General features: G+C 41.0%; 1 protein-coding gene across 1 annotated transcript in view; it reads left to right on the forward strand.

The window, feature by feature from the left end:
• The first annotated feature begins 14,074 nt into the window (after positions 1–14,074).
• RORA (RAR related orphan receptor A) overlaps positions 14,075–20,076 on the forward strand; it is a 97,788-nt gene continuing 91,786 nt past the window's right edge. The window contains exon 1 of the mRNA XM_030318042.2: positions 14,075–14,214. Coding sequence (XP_030173902.1) covers positions 14,184–14,214 — 31 coding nt within the window. The 5' untranslated portion in view covers positions 14,075–14,183. The remainder of the gene's footprint in view (positions 14,215–20,076) is intronic.

Genomic DNA, 20,076 nt, shown 5'->3' on the forward strand with positions numbered 1-20,076 from the left:
TATTTATACTTCTTTAATAGTTCTAATTTCGTATAGCTTAGATAACTATTTGCCTTGTGGATATACTGGCATACGTTCTACTAGTCTTAATGATGATTTTTTTTTTGCGTGTAAGCAAGGGTAAAACTTTTTAACTTCCGTTTTCAAATAGCTCACACAAGGCCTCACCCACAGTCTGTTCCCAGAAAATATCTGATGATTAACTGAGATTTAAACATAATTATCATGCACAAGCTACATACAGATGAAACTTTCTAAGAACTATACTTGTCTGTCATGTTCTGGAAAATGCTTATGTGCTTTTCACACTTTGGTTTAAAAAAAATCAAGGAAGACAAAGTGGAGCATAAATGATAAAAAAAAATTGTAAAGGAGCTGAGGATCTAATCCTTCACAGATATGAATTACAAGAACATCGAGCTTTCCTATGGGATTATTTTGTTGATGGAGGAATTTGTAACTCATAATTGGAATCCCTTTCATTCATTCATTCATTCCAACAATAGCATTTATCGAATGCCTGCTGAGCCCCACCAGGAATGCACAGGCTTATCAGACACAATCTCAGGAAACAGACATTTTGGCCAGAATTTGAAGGTTGCAGTTAGTCAGAGCCCAGCTGCCATATGTTAGAAGCATTCCCCCAGTTAAAACTGAAAGCTTTAAAGTGAAGCTTCACTTGCTCTTAAGCTAGCTTTGATTCTATTAGAATGACGCCAAATATTTCATGTTGTGGGAAGAAACCTGGAGAAGCGGTGTCATAATGTTTTCCTGTTCCCTGACAAGTCAGTCATTCAGTAGCCCTGTCCAGGACCATTTAAAATAGCCTGGAAATAATCGGATGTGATGTGCCTCTGTGGAAAACACTCGCAGGATGCCTGTCGGCAAATGATGTTTTAAACCCTAGGTTTAATTTAGACCTGGTGGTAGGTTCCTTATAAGAATTCAGGTGTTTAAAAAAAAAGTCATCTCAAGAAAAATTAACATACGTCTAAGTTAAGAAACAATATTGCATATAAAATAACGATTCTTGATTCTGAGGTTTTACCTATCTGTTCTGCTGTGTAATCAAACGCACAAACGTAACATCTCTCCCTCCCTACCATTAGCTTCCTTTGCCAGTGAATCATCGTGTTTTGCATCTACTGAAGACCAATAATCTTATTCAGTGTCATTTAATCCTATCTGATCATAATAATTTTGTAAGGCAATAATATGTACACATTTTGAGTGATGTAACCACTGCATTATTTATGCAGCTTCTTTTCCACTGCGTTTTACCATTTATGTTATATCATTATCCTTAGTTGCACACAAGAGGATTGTGATACTTTTATAGAAATTATTGATTTTGGGGGTGCCTGGCTGGCTTATCCAGTGGAGCATGCGACTTTTGATCTTGGGGTTGTGAGTTTGAGCCCCACGCTGGGTGTAGAGATTACTTAAAATCTTTAAAAAAAAGAAGAAGAAAAAGAAAAAATAATGGATGTTTATAGCCTCAAAATCTTAAGGGACATGGTAGATCTTTTTAAGAAAACATTTCAGGTAGATCTTTTTAAGAAAACATGGGTGGCTCAGTCAGTTAAGCGTCCGACTTCAGCTCAGGCCATGATCTTGCGGTCTGAGTTCGAGCCCTGTGTCGGGCTCTGTGCTGACAGCTCAGAGCCCAGAGCCTGCTTTGAATACTGTGTCCCCTCTCTCTGTACCTACCCCACTCACTTGCTCTCTCCTTCTCTCTCTCTCTCTCAAAAGTAAATACACATTTAAAAAATTAAAAAAAAAAAAACAATTCCAGGCAGAATCATATGCTTATTAATTGCATTTAATTCTTTGTTTAACAGGAGTGTTTGAAAGAGAAAAAATCTTGTTTTCAGAGAATACAAACTCTAATTATGTTATTGAAGAATCACTTTCAAACATCCAGAAGATATTTTTGAAATAGAATGGATAAATCATCAATTCTTGTGAATACATATTCATAGTGTAGAGGATGTACATAACCTTTGATCTTGAAGAGTGGGGTTGATTGACAGAGTGAGAAAACACCTATTTTCTTTTTTTTTTTTTTTTTTTTTTTAAGGGTTTTTTTTTTTTTAATTTTTTTTTTTTCAATTTTTTTTCATTGTTGGGGCAGAGAGAGACAGAGCATGAACGGGGGAGGGTCAGAGAGAGAGGGAGACACAGAATCGGAAACAGGCTCCAGGCTCTGAGCAGTCAGCACAGAGCCCGACGCGGGGCTCGAACTCACGGACCGCGAGATCGTGACCTGGCTGAAGTCGGACGCTTAACCGACTGCGCCACCCAGGCGCCCCGAAAACACCTATTTTCTAAAGTGAAAAATTCTCCAAACTATTTAAGTTCCCTGACTACATACCACTAAATGTGTAAAGAGTTAATACTATCCAGATGGCTAAATACATTCATTGCTCATACTGTAATCAGTATATTTTGTGTAGCTCGCCTACCTAGCTACAAACATCTAATGTGTCTCATAAACCACTCCAATTCATTGATTATTGGATATCACCAGTATACCAGATATTAGTGGTTTTCACGTTTACTGTCTAACTTTTAAGGTCTTTAAAAATCCTGAAAGATAGGTATTATTTTTCTAATTTTACAGGTAAGGAAACTGAGGCTCAAGGAATATAAGTAACTTGTTACCAGTCATATAGCCACTAGATATAAGAACCGAGATGAGAAATCAAGTTTTCCAACTCCAATTCCAGTGTTCTTTCCACCATACATACTGCTTTCAAAAGAAGTATTAATTTATTCAACAACTCTTTATCCATCATCTACTATATGCCAGGCACTGTGCTAAGTCTTCGTGTTACCAGAGATACAAAGTCTTAGTGTTACCAGAGATACAAAGGTGACTAAGACAGATGTGTTCCCTGCCTCTTAGAGTCCAGAGGTTTTTTTACCAAAAAAAAAAAAAAAAAAAAAAAAAAAAAAATGTTATGAAGAATCAGGTTTATGGAAAGGGAGGAACAGGATGCCAGTGGGAACTCAAAGCTCATCTGATGTAGGCTAGCAGTTTGTCTCAGACCTCCTGAAGGCAGTGACATTTAAACTGAGACTGTAGGATGGCAAAAATGATAGATAAATAGATATACAGATACATACATATGTAGGTGGATAGATAGATACATAGTTAGAGTTGATTCTCATTATTGGCAGATTCTGTATTTGCAAATTCGTCTGCTCACTAAAATGTGTTTACCCCCCAAATCAATACTGGCCGCCATTTTCAGACTTGCTCAAGGGTTGAACGTCCTAATACACATCCCAGCTGAGGTCTGATGAGGCAGTGCTCTGCCTTCTTGTTTCAGCTCTCATCCTGTAAATACGTGTCCTTTTGACGGTTTATTTAGTGCTATATTTTCCTAATTTTGTGCTTTTTGTTCGTGATCTTACTATTTACAATGGCCGTCAAGCATACTGCTGAAGTGTTGGCTAGTGTCCTCGACTACAAGAATGCTGTGATGTGCCTTACAAAGAAAACATGTTAGATAAGCTTTATTCACTGATGTATAAGCATTATTCAATGTTGGTGAAGCAACAGTATTTATCAAATAAGGTGTCTTTACAAACACAAAGAAAACAAGGTTATATATTGATGAGTTGGCAAAAATGTTATGAGCACAGGCTCAAGAAACCTAACTTTATATTTCCCCTAGGGACAGTGATTCAGTATTTGCTACTTCAGTGGTCCTAGTGACTTTATAGAACCTCAGTGCATTGAATAACAAGAACTGATAACAGATAAATATCTAACACCACCAAGTGCTGGTGAGGGTTTGAGGCAACTAGAACTCTCAGACATTGCTAATAGGAGTGCAAGCTGGCACAGCTACTCTGGAAAACCATTGGGCATTTCTTATAGTTAAACTTCTATATTCCATACCCTCTAACGGTTCTATTTCTAGATAGCTACGCATGTAAAATAAAAACTTATGTTTGCACAAAAACCTGTACATGAAGGTTAGCAAATTTATTTGTGAATGGTAAAAAATGGAAATAACCTAAGTGTCCTTCAGTTAGGGAATGAATAAACTGTGGGATGAAATATTACTGAACAATAGAAAGTAACAAATTATTGGCAAGGGTGCCTGGGTAGCTCAGGCAGTTAAGTGTTCGACTATGGCTCAGGTCATGATCTGGTGGTTTTGTGGGTTCAAGCCCCATGTTGGGCTCTGTGTACTGACTGCATAGAGCCTGCTTGGGACTCTCTCTCTCTCTCTCTCTCTCTCTCTCTCTCTCTTTCTCTCTCTCTCTTTCTCTTTCTCTTTACCCCTTCTCTTTTTGCTTTTTCTCTGTCTCTCTCAAAATAAAAAAATAATTTAAAAAATAAAAAAAAAAATAAAGTAACAAATTATTGATATGCTCAACAACATGGGATGTATCTGAAATGCATCATGCCATGTAGAAGAAACCAGAGTCAAAAAACCACATATTATTCCATTTAAGTGATATTATTTATAGGCAAAAATACAGGGATAGAAAACAGCTATGTGGTTGCAGGGTTTGGGGAAGGGGAATACTCTGGCTACAGAGGGGCACCGGAGAATTTAGGAAGAAAGGAGACGGAACTGTCCCATATATTGATATGGTTGGTGGTAATTCAATTACATACCTTTGTCAAAACTCAAAGAATTATACACTAAAAAGGGTGAGTTTCACTATATGTAAATTATACTTTACTAAGAGATGCAAAAACTGAGATTTACGTGATGAATCAAAATACAGTTCTTCTAGTTTGCCACGAACAACATCAGAAAATACCATTTTGTGCAGCATAGGGAAGGTAGTCAATAAGATGGTAATAATGTTGTTGAGTGGCAGATGGTGATGACACTTATCATGGTGAGCACTGAGTAATGCAGAGAATTTTTGAATCAGAATGTTGTACACCCGAAACTAATATAGTACTATCTGTTAATTATATTTACATATGGGGAAAAAAGGAAAGAAAATGCATTACAACAGGGTACTCCATGGGCTTCACTCTACTTCTAGTTGATAAAACTAGTGTAAAATAAATACCATGTAATTCATGTTATTCTATAAATTGAGCAGTGGAGGCTATGAACATACAAAACCTGTTTTCTTTTCTCTTGTTTTGTAATGCTTGAATTTAACCTGGCCCTTACTGGTTACAGGAAACAGCCTCTTACTGATTTTTTGACAAATGCTGAAATCTGCAATCTATACGATAGTTCTAATATATACATTATTCATAATAGAACAGAACTTGCGTTTGATTGAATTACCCAGTTAGATGGCATTTTGACTTTAGGATTAAAGAGGAGAAAACAAGGCAATAGAAAAAATATGATAATATCACTTATCTTGCTTCTATGTGATTACTTAATGATTGGCAACTGTCACACATGGACGGTTTAACTGCTCACATCCTTGGAAGCAGGGAGACCTACCACCTGACCTTGAGTGTCTTCCAGTTCTAGTATTTCTTTTTATTCTTGCTTGTTCATAATGGCTTTGCCACATTCCCTCTGTTATATTTCAAGGAGCAAAGATGTAAATCAAGTCACCATTACATTTTAGTTTATGAAAGTGACTTTCACCATAAGATATGTACCTTGCCTTTGGAATAGTGGGCAAGTTGGGGTTTCTGTGGCTATTATTATACTTAGGCCTTTACAATAAATTCAATAATACATATCAGTAGTTTCTCAATAATGTGTTCCATCACTCACACAAACAAGTCACTCTTTCTTACTTGTATTATGACATTTTCAAAATTAATTTTATCTATATTTTAATTAAGACGTGTTGTCAAAACGTCTAAAGGCCGTACATGGACTATGTCTCTGTATAAATAACAAAGTCGTGCATGACTATAGTCCATAAATATGGACAACAATTTATTCAAAGTGAGTTGAAAATTAAGTGATTGTGCTAAATATTTTACACTATCAAAGCCATTTGTTAGGTGATCAAATAGGTGAAGGAAATGCTATACTAGGTGATATGTTGCAAAAACTATGAAAAGAGCATCAATTATATTCTTTGGAAAAGCAAAACCCGTCAATATCCCTATCTTGTGCTTTTTCTGTAGAACAGCGTGAACTACAAATTTTTTTTTACATTTTTAACAGATGTGTTCTTCTGTTTGAAGTCTTTTTAGGAGTGCAGTCTTGGCCTTTGTAGCTTTTAGTTTCCTTGCGGCCCTATCGAACATTCCATTACCAGTATTTAGAGTTGTTTAATCATCCTAAAATAAGAAAGAATTCCCCTTAAGAGTTAACTTTGTAGCAAGTGTTTCTTAAATGTACAAATGGCAACATTGTTTTCAAACAGGATAATTACAACTGTGTACAATATGCTTCTTCATTAGTAAGTAATTAAATAATTTACTAAATTGTGCAATAATTCATAATGACACATGCTAGTCTACTCGATTATAGAAGCTAGTGATAAAAGAATTTCTTGCACACATGCCTAAAATTTATTAGAGTAGTAATTCTTGATTCCTGAAAAAGTCAGCTTGCCATTTTCAAAATACTGAGTAATGCTCAATTTAAGGCAAAAATTTTTTTTAATTTTGAGAGTCCGTAACATGATGGTTAAGAGTACAGACCTTAGCATCAGTTTACAAAGGTTGTTCTTATGGTCCCACCATGTTTTAGCCTTCAAGAGAAGGTAACTGGCAAGTTACTTAATGTCTCTGTGCCCCAGTTTCTTTGTCGGTAAAAAGAGAGCTCAGGCTGAATTAAATGTTAAAAAGAGCATAACATAAGTGCCTGCCACAGAGTAAGTCCCAAGGAATTGCTCACCAATGGGAGAGGTAAAAGAAGCAACAGCAACAGTGTTGTATAATTATTGGAAAGCCCTTTTGATTTTGGAAAGTTATCTTTGGGGATATAAGGTTTAACCGGATACTCAAAATCTCATGTGAATTTTGGAGTCTTCTGAATATAACGCCTAACTTCATCTACCTCCTTCCATCTTACAAAATGAAAAAGAAGAGTGCTAATTTTTTTTAACGTGAATCTCACATAGTTAGAAGAATTTAATATTTTTTTTCATTAAAACAGAAGAACATAACCAACCTATTATTGTTTCAGTACTCGAAGCATACTTCCTCAGTGCAGGACTGGACAAAAATAATAGCTGTACTTCTGAGAGCAGAGAAGACTTCTGATCAAATGCCGTCAGCCAAACGAATCCCATCCTATAAGCTGCAGCTTAAATGTGATCATCAGAACCACTATTGACATGTGGCACAACTGTCTGAAATGTCAATAGTTATAAAATGAGTATTTCATAATGCAGAATAATTGATTACTCTGCTTGACTGAACAGAAACATATTTTCTCTGCGAAAGCAAAATAATGCCAGCATTTGCTCCTGGAACGCTCCTAGCTGCGAGACTCGGATTTCCCAATGAAGCCCACCTACTCTGCCGCCCTTGATCATGCATGACAAAAATAGAGAGAACCATCTGTAACTGCTTATCTTTTCTCCATTATTTGAAAATATATTTTTAAGAGACTTCTTAAAAAATAAAATATGGCCCATATACAAAGCCTCTATATTAATAGAACTGTCGCAGATAATTTTCAGAACTTAAATGGATGAGATACAGAATCAAATAACATTCAATTTATCTTGTTCATCCTAAAATGCCCCGCATAGCTTTTCACTCTGATGAAATAACACCCATTTCCAGTTTTATTCTCCCTCTGTGTGCTGTGATGTGGAACTCTTTTGCTCTATGTGTTTTATTAAGTGTAATTTAACTTTATGACTATCAAACCAACTATTAATCCTTACAATAAGCCTATGAAATGGGTGAGCTGCAAAGAGATTTATTTTCTAAAGCGCAATTCTCTTCTTCTGCCCTCAATTATTTTTTTCAAAACTCATCCTCTGAATGTATATAGTTTGCAAAGGTCTCTGCTAGGCACTGTGAGGAAAAGCAGAAGAAATAGTAACAACCTACATTTTGAGCTTTTTCTCTGCCTGCTTCTTGTCCATATGTACTTTATGTTGCTATGAGCCTTCACTACGAGTTTCTTAAGAAATGCGTTTTCTGTCTCTGTACTTTCATCTGTGTCCTGCCCTCCTGTTAAGATGTCCTTTATTCCTTTCTCTATTCATTAGATTCTATTTGCCTTTCAAGGTAGAGTTCAAGTGGCACGTCCTCCATGAAGTCCTTCTCATAAAATTTAACTTTAAAAAAAAAATTTTAAGTTTATTTATTTTGAGAGAGGGAGAGAGTGGGCAGGGGAGAGGCAGAGAGAGAGGAAGCGAGAGAACATCTCAGGCAGGCTTCGTGCTATTGGCACTGATCCTGATGAGGGGCTCAAACCCTCAAGCCATGAGATCATGACCTGAGCTGAAAGCAAGAGTCGGATGCTTAACTGACTGAACCACACGGGTGCCCTGTCATAAAACTTAAGATTAATCCTGCACAAAGTAGCCCCTCTTACTTGTGGTTTACATAGCACCTTATTCTGTCCTACATTCTAAGTACTGCATGCGTTTATCTGCTAGATGGCAAGCTCCTTGAGGGAAGACCTGACGTTTTAATCTTTTTGCTTCCCTCTCCATGTCCTGACACACATTCTTTAAATTGTAATGCACAGAGGTTTACATTGTTCATCAGATGGGAGCTTCCACTCTGATGGCTAAGACATAAGAAAGCGAGACCATAAGGCTCCTGAGACCAAGGAGTAATTTAATTTGTATTCATCTTTGTATTCTTAATATATAGCAGGCACTTAATAAATGCTTGTTCTATACACCTACACACACACACACACACACACACACACACACACACGTTTTCAGAATTGTAAAGAGCTTAGCAAAAGTGCATTCTAATGGCCATTTTAACACATCTTTATTAAGGTCAATAATTTATGCCATGCACAGGCTCTGTGTGTACAACAATGTAGGGACTGGTGGTGGTGGTGGTGAGGGTATTCCCACTCGTAAGCCCTGCTACGTGGTAGTCACTCTGTCCTTTCTTCAAATTGTTTAATCCTCCCAGTGGCCCTACCAGCCTTATTTCACATATGAGGAAACAAAAGTTTGCTGAAATCACTCAGCTAGTGAGTGGGATAAAGGTTGGTTTGGGGCCCAGGTCTGTCTAATGCTGGAGTTTATTCTACCATACCGTGGAGTTCAGTGACACAAAGAAGCCTCCTTGGAGAGGGAAGTTGATGTGGTGCAGCAGGGAGAAAGGGATGGTGTTCCTGAGAAGTGGATAGGACGTGATCCTGAAAGTCGTTCTGGAATGTTTGAGTTGTAGGAGCCCTTCAAGGTCCGTTCCCATTCCTTCATTCTACAGGTGAGAGGCCTGAGGTTCTCGACATGACGCGCCCAAGGTGGCATTGACAGCTAGTTGAGTGTGAAACTTGAACCCAGGCTCCAGGTTTTGAGTTTGCTTCTCTTTTTCATATTCCTTTAACTAAAAAATCATTTCATGGCCTGTTCCCCTTCCAGCTGCAGGAGTGGGGTGAGAACACCCCCTGGGAACACAAGGCAAGAAGGTCTCTCTGGCCTCTGATGTGCACCTCCTTCCTTGCTCCCTTGGCAGGTGTGAGTGTGTGTGTATAGTGAGCCACCTGCTACCTGCCTTTTCTGGGGAGGTTACTCATGTCTGTGTGCCTGCGAACTTCACCCTTTCCCTCATTGTGATGGTTACAAAACACCTGCCAGTTCTTGAATTTCCCAATAGATGTATGAGATATGGGGTTCCAGAAATCTCAGAATCCCTTCACCATTGTCTCAATCCAGCCAAATCTTTCACCTCCAACATCCCATTACACTAATAGCCACACTAATGATTCGCAGCTGTCTGTCAACTGTGAGGTTCAAAGTGCTGTGCAAACATCTTTTCAATGGGCAACCAGACACTGCCTTTCTTTAGGGTTGCTCAGATGACTTGGGGAGTGGACTTCTCTACAGTTTTCCGAGCCAAAGTCAAATGAGGAGAGAGCTTGTTCTTGTCTGAGTCTCCAGGACACCAGGCACATAATACACATTCAGTAAATGTGCTTGATAATGTGACATATGTATGTGTGTGTGAGTGTGTAAAACTGACGATATCTCTTGCCACCAAAATCCAGTTTATTTCACCATATTTCATGGACTATATAGATATATATATACATGCATGTATGTTTACATCTACAACTATATTTGTTACAGATGTAACTACATTGTTTTAAAGTCATGAATGGCAAGCAATCTATATTAATCTGTTCATCCCCTCCCCTTACACTCATAAATAGGTGGGAGGGCCTCTCTGATACCCTTGGTTTCCAGGTCTCACCAATATTATTCCATTTGTAAACGTTCCTTTATGAGACACTGACTTTCCAGACTCAAAATTAAGCACATTTGTGATATGTTATAGGTAAGTCTGTGCCTCCTCTGTAGCTTTCCAAGTAGTCTTTATATAGAATTCTCTGGGTCGGAATCCATTTGGTCTGCAGGAGACCTATGGCTCTATGTCGGTCAGAATGGCCCAAGTCCTACAGATCACAGTCTAGTGGTGGCTAAGAATTCAGTTGAATCAAGCTGCCTAGGACCACATTAACCTTTCACTGATCCCTTTCTTGTTCAGCTAGAAAGAAATTAATTGAATTAGCAAGCTGCCACACACCACAGAGGGAGAATCAGGCCTGGGTGAGACACAGAGCCAAAACGCTCTCTCACATGCAGCAGCAAACTTTGAAATCATCTTGGTACTAGGAGCTACTTGGCCAGTCATGATAAATCTGTTGATCCATTGGTTTGCCAACCCTCTGCAGTAGCAGCTCTGTGGTGCGGTTCAGATTGGTCTACCAAACCCCATTTGATGGGAAACCAAATGTACCCTCATAAAGTATCATTTCTTTATTTAATCTCTGAAAGCGGGAAGATTGGCACCAACTTACCGATCACACTCCTCTCTAGATACCCTGAAGAAATAGAGCAGGCTTTCCTCTTAGGCATTTGGGAACAAGCTGGCATCAGAGGTGTCTCTCCACTTTCTTGCTAAGTGACAGATCAAATGTGAAAACCAATATATAGGGACACAATATGGGGCGGTGACCATCTCTAGAGGACTCTGAGTTGAATTACATGATAAATATGTGGTGTGCCTTCCTTTTCCAAGATTAGCCAACAGGAACATCTGAATCAAAAAGTAATGTATAACTTAATTCTGTTCATGGTGAAGAACTCCCATCCTGTTTAATTATCTCCATGTAAGCAATATTCCTTTTCTATTTTCTTTTCTGAACACTCGGTAAAAAATTTTTAAACATAAAAAAAAATAAAACTTTAAGTGGAAAGACTATATTGCTTAACACTGTTTCCCCCATAGTATTCTAAGCATTTGTTTACTATAATCCAAATACCTATTTCTACATGTTAATATATAGATGGTAAAACTTGAACTGAAATGTGCATCGTTTATGGCTCAAATTTGGTAGTATTGAAGGGGAACATGGATCCTTTCATTCCTGACTGATTTATTTGGTTGAGGATTTAGAATTCCATAGAAAAATTATATTTCAAGAGTTTTGTGTGTGTGTGTTTTTTAATAGCCTCTCATTTTTACTTTCAAAGTTTCATGAGAGCTTTGTGTTAATATAAAGAACAATATTATACCCTGGGTTAACAGCTGACGACATTTAATAGAGGCATTTATTACAAATAGCATCTAGCCACACAGGAAGGTTAAGACTTAATATCTGAAATTCTGTTGCTCATTAGTTGTAGGATGAGAATGAAATACATTTCCAAAGGCTAAGGTCAGTATTACATTATCCTGGAAATGTCTTTGTTGAATATATGTGTAAATATTTCAAACAAGTATTATGAGATTATATTTCTATTGGGGACATATCTATAGAATGAGTGATTCTACTACTTGTAATTGCAGGAGCACACGTCAGGTTACATGTCATTCCCGATTACCGATTTCATTTGAAATGGTCTGGAAATAAATACCGATTACTAGTAATGTAAGACTATTTACCTTGGAGTCAGATGTCTGACAGGCAGGCTAGAGCTAATGGATTTGGTTATTTTCAAAGCATTGTTTTCTAGAGCAGGATACTGTTTTTTAAAGGAACCCTGCAAATTTTCCAAGTTGTATTTCTGTATTCATTTGCAATGAGTATGAAGAGCATACCCATGAACATGCAGTCCCTGATGACTTTCCATCCTTCAACAGTACAAAGGAAAGAAAATTGTGCTGGGGACCTACCTACTGGATAGCTTGGCTGTACTCTTCCCTGTTAGAGTTGTTAGGCCAAGGGAAATCAAGAACCAAATATGAAGGATGGCGTCAATGTAACCGAGGGGCGTTGCCTCACTAGGAGATGCACTTGCATCATGGGAATGTGGTGTGATTTAATTTCATAACTGTAAACATCACAGTGGATATGGTTGATTCATTTGAAATTTGGGTCCACTTCGCTATGGCTGGAAAGCTGAATTAACATGGGTAGGTCTTGGCTTCACACTTTCATAATTTCTGATTTTTGTGGTTTTATTTGAAAAAAGAAATCTAAAGGAAAAACTGCCAGGATGGCGTTAGCTGAAATCAGACTTTTATAAAGCTATGGTTTGATTTAAGGTGTGATGAATTTTACTGACCTTCTAAATCAGGACTGTGTAAATTTTGCCTGGAAAAGGAGGGTTGGGAGGGTGGGGAGTACATGAATCCTAAGTTTTCTAGAGGGCTGATTGTATGCATGTGTTTTAAGTTATAGCCCAACTCAGGGGCAAGGACAACTCAGTTATATGGGAAAAGAATGCTAGCTAGGACTCTCCTTATTTAATCACCATGAAGGCATCCACTAAAAACTATCTGATCTTTTAAGTTGTAAATGGAAATACAGACCATCGGGAAAGAAAGCAGAATTGAAGTTGTGTGAAGGAACAGTAGCAGGTATGCAGACTGGGCTTTTGAATTGTTCTTCCTATTATGCTCAATGGTATGGACACAGTTGGCAAATTTTTAAATAATGTGAACTCTGGGTACGAAGCATCTGAAATTCATCCTAAGAAGATCCATCTGACAATACTGTCAAGAGTTAAGTTTCCATATGGCCAGTAAAAAGGATTAAGCTTCAAAGTTCAGAGGGAATTCACTCTTAGTTGCAAGTTAAAATTCACAGAGTTGACCTTTAGAGGTATTTTTGTTTTCCTGCCCAGAGTGCCACAATGTCTCATTTTTAGGATGTGACCACTAGAGCCTTTTCCACCTGTAAATGGGTTCTCTGGAGAGAATGGAGTTATGGAAGAGCCTGGGAATTCAGTGGCTCAAATGGGCTGGCGATTGGATTATCATTTAGGTGATTCACATAAGAGTTTTCTGCTCTCCTTCCAGGTAACATTGTTCCCCGTGGAATGGGGGAGGCGTAAACAAGGACCTTTGGTGTTGGTGTGATGGGAGATTACCAACCTCTTGGTGGGCGGGGTTCCCCCCGCTCTGGCCGAGCCTCTCCGGAAAGACTTAGGAGGCACTTACTCCACTCCCCGGAAAGGTCCGGGTGACAGCGTTCTCCACGGCCCCGTCTGGGGGACCTACCTTCTGAACAGAGCTGGGGCGCTCTGGGAAATGAGGGTGACTACAGCCTCCCCCCTTCAGGCCAAACCCCGCTTTTTCTCCGGCCAACTGGAGCATTTAACGCCCCGCGGGCTCGGGCGAGGAAGCAGAGTGGCGTGGGGTTGCGTGCCCCTTGCCCCACGGGGTGGGGACAGAGAGTGGTCAGGCGCGCGTTCCGCGGGGCGCTGCGTGCAGAGAGCACCCGGGCGACCACAGGTGTTCGGAGAGGCAAAGGGAAGGCTGGGGGCCTGGGCGCGGGCCGGGGGCGCGGCAGGGCAGCGCGGGCCCGGGGTGTGCCAGCCGAGCCGCCGCCGCTCACCTGCCCGCGGGGGCGGGGCGGGGCGCGGCGCTGGGGCGCGCCTGCCTCCAGCCTCCCGCCTCCCGCCCGGGGAGGAAGCGGAGGGGCGCGGTGTAAACAGAGCGGCGGCCGTGATGTCAGCCGGTCACATGGAGCCTCTTATGGCTCGGGATGGCTCTCGGCGGGCGGGCAGCTGCGGCAGCTGCTGCTGTGGCTCGGGCGGCGGCGGCGCGGCGGCGGCAGAGGGGGCTCCGGGGTCGGACCATCGGCTCTCCCTGCGCTCTCCGCACCGCGGCTTAAATGATGTATTTTGTGATCGCAGCGATGAAAGGTGAGCCGGGAGCCCCGCCGGGGCCGGGTGGGCTGGCTGCTCCGGGGGGCGGGGAGGAGGGCGCGCAGGGGGAGGGGTGGGCGCGCCTGCCCGAGCGCACGTACTGCCCCGGGCTGGGCGCCGGAGCCCCGCCAGGGCCTTCTGGGCCACAGCAGCGGCGCCACCTGAGCCCGGCCGCGGGATCAGCCTGCCTCCTGTAGGGGGCAAAGGCGCACGGGCTGGACCCCCCTCTTCCGCCCCCTCTGACTCCTGTCAGCCGCCCAGGTCCGCCTGGCACCCGGCGGGGCTCTCGGAAGAAAGTTTGCTGGGAGTCGCGGCGCTTCTGGAAGGGAGGGTAGGATCTGGGGAGCTCGGAGGAAGCCGGGGACGCCCGCGGTCGGTCCCCAGGGCCCGCACCCCAGACAGCTCCGGCCTACGTAGGGAAGGCGCTGCGGCCGGGCCGGGCCGTGCGCGCGCGCGGGGACGCGATGTCATCCCTGGGGACTGGTCAGCGCCCCAGGCCTTGCGCCCTCCCCCCGTGGCGGCCCGAAGGCCCCGAGCGGCCGCGGGCCGGGAAAGTGCGGCCGTTTTCACTCTGCGTCCCGGCGCGGCTACTTACGAAAGCGCCCGGGCCCGAGCGAGACGGGCTTCTCGAGCGTGCCAAGACTCTCCCGGCTGCCGCCCGCAGCCGCAGCGCACCCCCACTGGATATTTTGCGTTGTGGAATGGACGTGGGGAGGCAACCCTGCCCACAGGAGTCGCGGGCAGCGGTGGAAGTTAGACCGCGGTGAGGGCCGACCCGCGGGTGTTGGTCGCGGTCAAGTCTCCCCGTCCGGCCTTCCGCCCAGATCAGGATTCCTTAGCAGGCTGGTGGGGGATGGCAGGGGGGACTAGTTGAAGAGAGGATCCATTCGAGGTGTTCCCAGGTGAGGAGGAGAGAAACCGAGGCAAGTTAGGGAAGTTTCTAATGTGAAAGCCAAAGTTTGGAGGTGTGCAGGAAGTCGCCTGTGTGGCCCGGAGGAACCGAGCCACGCTGTTAGGACTCTTGCAAACAGCCCTGGAGAAACTCAGCCAGCAGCACGCTGCCCGCTTGTGCGCCAGCAGGTTCCTCCGGGAGATAATCTGCCCGAGCGGCTTCGCGGACCCGGCCGCTGGGAGTGGGGATTTAGAACCCCATCTGCTTGCGGCGCACAGGGAGCCCCTAATGCGCCGCGTTTTTGCAGACCCGGACCGTCCTGCGGGTTCTGCCCATCCGTGCGGACGCCCGGAGCTCCTTAAACGTTCAGTAGGTTGAGGTTTTGTTGCAGTCCAGGATGAAGGACACTAGTTCGGTGTCTGTGCTGCGTTTACTTTCGGATCACCGAGCTTTGCCTTTCTCCACTAGAGATTGGGTGGCATCTCTTTCATTAATTATTAACAGGCCGAAACGTGCTGGACACTAAGATGAGCTGCTTGAGATGAAATCTTTCTATACGACGTACCCACAGCAAATTTTCTGTCTTTCCCTTGTGGCTTTCGGAAAACGGGATTTAATCATTTTTGGAATATGCAACGGATAAACGAGGGAAAACCTCCTTGTGTTACACGTTCTTAAGCATCTTAAAATCATCTTGTAAAGAAAAAATGTCAAGTTTTTCTCTATGCCCCTCCCCTCCCCCTCAAAAAAACTTTTATGCTATTTCCTTAGTTTTATTAATCCTCTAAGAATAAAACGACCCAAATAGCCTTTGTAGTTAAGATATTTTCCTCCCTTTTTTTTTTTTTTCTTTAAGCTATAAAATAGATTTTGTTGCTTGGAAGATGTCAATGCCAGTCTTTATCCATTTTATGTAGTATAATTTGTGTTGATTGAGGGAAGGGTGAAAAGCTAAGACTGTTTCCCCTAATGAACAGTAACTACCAATTAGTAAGGAAAGTATGTTTTAATATTTTAATTTAATGTGATGCTTTCGGTACATACAATTTTGCTTTTGTAGCTCTAGTACAAAGTCGAGTACTATCCCTTGCTAATATAATCATGAGAATCACACAGCCATCATCCCCCAAAAGCTCTAGCCCACACATTTGTCTTGGAGTGACCTCTGGCTGCCATTAGATAATAGATTCATAGTAATGTGCTTTGAGAAAAGTAGCTCAGTACTGGCGATGCAGTTTTCCTATAAGCGTGAGAGAGAGAAAGAAATAGAATGCATCTGGACAATTAGAATATTTCATTTCCAATATCATAACATCCTGTGTTTTAATGGGATTATCTTGCTTTGGTGCAAATTTAAACTGAAGAAGTAGTTTGTGGGAAAATGAGGAATGCTGTAAATGTTTCCATATCAGATTTAAGGGGAAAAAAGCTGGCCCAGAATCATATTAAATACTTCCCTACTGCCTCTCATTTTTAATAGTTAAATTGGTTCCATATGTAAGAGAGTTTGTATAATTAGATTTTTCATGCAAAACAGAAATACTCTTTACAATATAGCTTTTTGGTACGTGTATGCATGTGGACGAGGGGAGGAGAAAACAAGCGACCATAAAAGAAAAACATTCTCTTTGTTGGCTGATTACTTGTGTTTTTTAAACATCATTAAGTCAGGTCCTTTGAACTCACCAAGGAAGAAAATCCTTGCCTCTGTGTTAGTTGTCAAGTAAGTTTAAGCTTAAAGTGGTTTCATGCTTAGAAGTAATACATCTTCATTTGAGCCATTCTCGTCTCATCCTTCAGTTTTGTTTTTGTTTAATTAACAACAAAATTCCAGTACCCTTTGGATTGCTTCTCGGGCAAACAGAGAGAGCCAGCGATAACATTTGTAATCAGGGAAGCACTAGTTCTGCTCATCAGAAAAGTGCATTGGCCAAATGTCCGGCGGCAGCGGAGCGCTGAAAGGAAATGCAAGGACTTCATCAGTTTCCGTAGATTATATACCCCTTAGCTTCTTGAGGGCTCAGCCTGTGCTCATGTAAATGGAGTTAGAGTGAAGGGAGAGGCTTAAAGGGAATTTCTGTCCCATAATAGATTCTTCCCCCAGCACAATTCATGTGCAAAATGCAAACTTCACCTTACTGCTTTGAAAATACTTTAGGTGTTGGTGATGAGTAGTATTTCCAACTCCAATAAATTTGATTTCATAGTTTTGAAGAATGTGGCCTTTCTTTTTACCAAATGAAATGTGAATTTTATCCCTGGTCTTATTGCAAGCGCCCTATCAATGACACCTTTAGCAGGGATTTTTGTCCCATTTTTGTGACCTTTGATGGGTAGGATTGGGAGAAGGGTGATGGCTAGATCTTGAAAAGAGAAAATGTAAATGGCCGCTCCACGGAGCAGAGTTGATCCGGCAAAGAGGGGTCAGTTCTTTTAAAGACAAAGAGGATCTCTGAATCCATTTGTTCATGGGGGTTGGGAGGGCGGGGGGGGGGTGGGCAAAGCTCAGACCCTCTATGAAGTAGAGAATATTTTTAAAGCGCCATTTTCTTGAGCAGCCTCTTAATTTTATATCAGTCACTTCACTTGAAATGCAAAGTAACATCATACTCAAGTAAACCACTTTGCTCTCAATTTGAGTTGAGTACCATGTAATTTCTTTAAAGCTGCCCAGTTACAAAATAATTTCTAAATGGAAATAATCTGATAGATACATAGATAGATAAATGAATATGATTTAAATCTTAGAGAGTATTTTATAACTAGTAGATAAATTAGTAAATATATAGTAATAGTTCTCACTAGACTCCTTTTTCTCTCACCTTTCCCTTCCAGTCAAGTGAATCACAATGAAATGGATGAGATCAGCAAGTAGATAATTGCAAAGCACCTGCACTAGCACCCAGCCGCTTTGTAATTTGCTCATGGGCATTGAAGGAAATAATATTTACAAATGGCCATTTACTGGGAGAAAAAGTTACTAGATACATGGGTAGATAGATCTGCAGAGGTGGAGTTGGAGTTCAGTTTTCTGAAAATTCTCTTAAATTATTTTAGTCATCAATAAAACCCATCGTATGGAACAAATCTAAGAATACTTTGTCATAGAAATGTTTTGATGCATTCTAAATATTCCCAGTCCTTATTAGTAAGAACTCAAGGTTGCTTTAATCTACATAGTTCATATTTAGTAAGTTTTAGAACCATAGAATCTCAGAATCAGCAGCATAAAATCATGCTTTATGTTTCTCTACTTAAAAAAAAATAACTTGGAAAGATCCACCAGTGACAACACAGGTATGAATTAACATTTAATATTATCTCCAAGACTATATACTGACTCTCTGAGGAATGATTTGCAAGTTTCCTCTCCCTACTTATAGATCCTCCACTGAGGATACCTCCCTTCCACCCCAACCTTTGAGTCATGGCCTTAGAGATTCTTGGAGCTTTCTGTATTTGTTGGTATTGTGTGTGACGTGATGCATGCTTTTTCAGTTAAATTGTCAGAGTGTTATGTCCAAAGAGGTCTAAATAGATAGTAGCATATGATTAGCCCATGTGCAAAATGCAGGAAGGCAGTTGTAAACTTTTGTATCTGGATTTTCTTTTCAAAGTGACATTTGTTGGGGTGCCTGGCTGGCTTAGTCGGTAGAGCATGAGACTCTTGATTTTAGGGTTGTGAGTTCAAGCCCCATGTTGGATGCTGAGCCTATTTAAAAAATAAAAACAAAAAAATAATAAAAATAAAGTGACATTTGTCAGCCCTCATCATATTATAAGGCGGTAATGTGATAATTTAAAAATCTTTGCTCCCATTAGTATAAAAAGTCATGTTACAACCTATTCCATACGTTTGCTGGTAATTTCGTTTTTTGACTTTTATTGCCTCTGAAGTTTACTAGGCATTTCATAAATAAATAGATGGATGATGTTAACCTGTATTTGTTTTGTGCTTTATGTTTTACAAACATTCTTCTGTCACTTAATCCTCCATGGAAAGTCACTGATACTCATGGTGTTTGGTTGAAAAAATGAAGCTCATAGAGGTTATGTGCTGTGGCCAAGCACTTCCGGCGGATAAATGGTAAAGCAAGGGCTAGAGCCCTAATTTCTACTATTTTCATGCTGCCTCCCCTGGAGGAAGCTGTAAAAATGTCCTGGATATAACTTTGTCTCTAGTTAGTGAAAATTATAACTCTGGCATTTATAAGAGGAAAAAAATAGATTCAATTATGTAATGCTTTGCTGAGCCTAATATCTTTAAATTACTATTTAATAAAATCAATTTGGTACAAATGGGGTTATTCTTATTTGCTCATCATTAGCTCTCTTCATCCATGATTTTCATTAAGTCTACTTGTTGTAAGAGGATCTGGGTGAAATGTAAGCATTACCTTTGTAAAGAATATAGAATACTATGAAACGCAGCTAACCTATCTCCATTACGAGAGAATCGAGCTAGAGATTTACCTATATGTGTTCCACTTATCTTTAGGCAAAGGGAGCATTTACAAATGCATCTTCTAATTTTAATATGCCTTTATGTAGAAAGCTGATGAATCCTTGGGCTGGTGAGTGTTGTCCTGGTTGTTTCCATAACAGCTGAAGGGCATGATTGTGGACCTAACTCTTGAGAAATCTGTTGTCTTTTAGGAAATCACAGGAGAGTAAAAGTTTCCAAGTGGATAGATCTGCAAAAGCTCATTTCTTACTTGATGGGTGTTTACTTTTCTGGTGACTGGACTGAGATGTGTTTGTCTGAAAGCAAATAAACATTATTTCATAGAGTCTTGAGGGGAGAAGAAACTTTAAAAGTCATTCAGTTACAGGTCCTATTGGCATTTGGTTCTTCTCCACACACAGCATTCCTGCTAAATGGTTGTCTGGTTATGCCCGAACACCTCTTATGACAGGAAACTCCCAATTGTTAGAGGTAGCTTATTCCATCTTGAATTAGAAAATTC

The sequence above is a fragment of the Lynx canadensis genome, chromosome B3 (assembly GCF_007474595.2).
Source record: "Lynx canadensis isolate LIC74 chromosome B3, mLynCan4.pri.v2, whole genome shotgun sequence".
Taxonomy (NCBI): Eukaryota; Metazoa; Chordata; class Mammalia; order Carnivora; family Felidae; genus Lynx; species Lynx canadensis.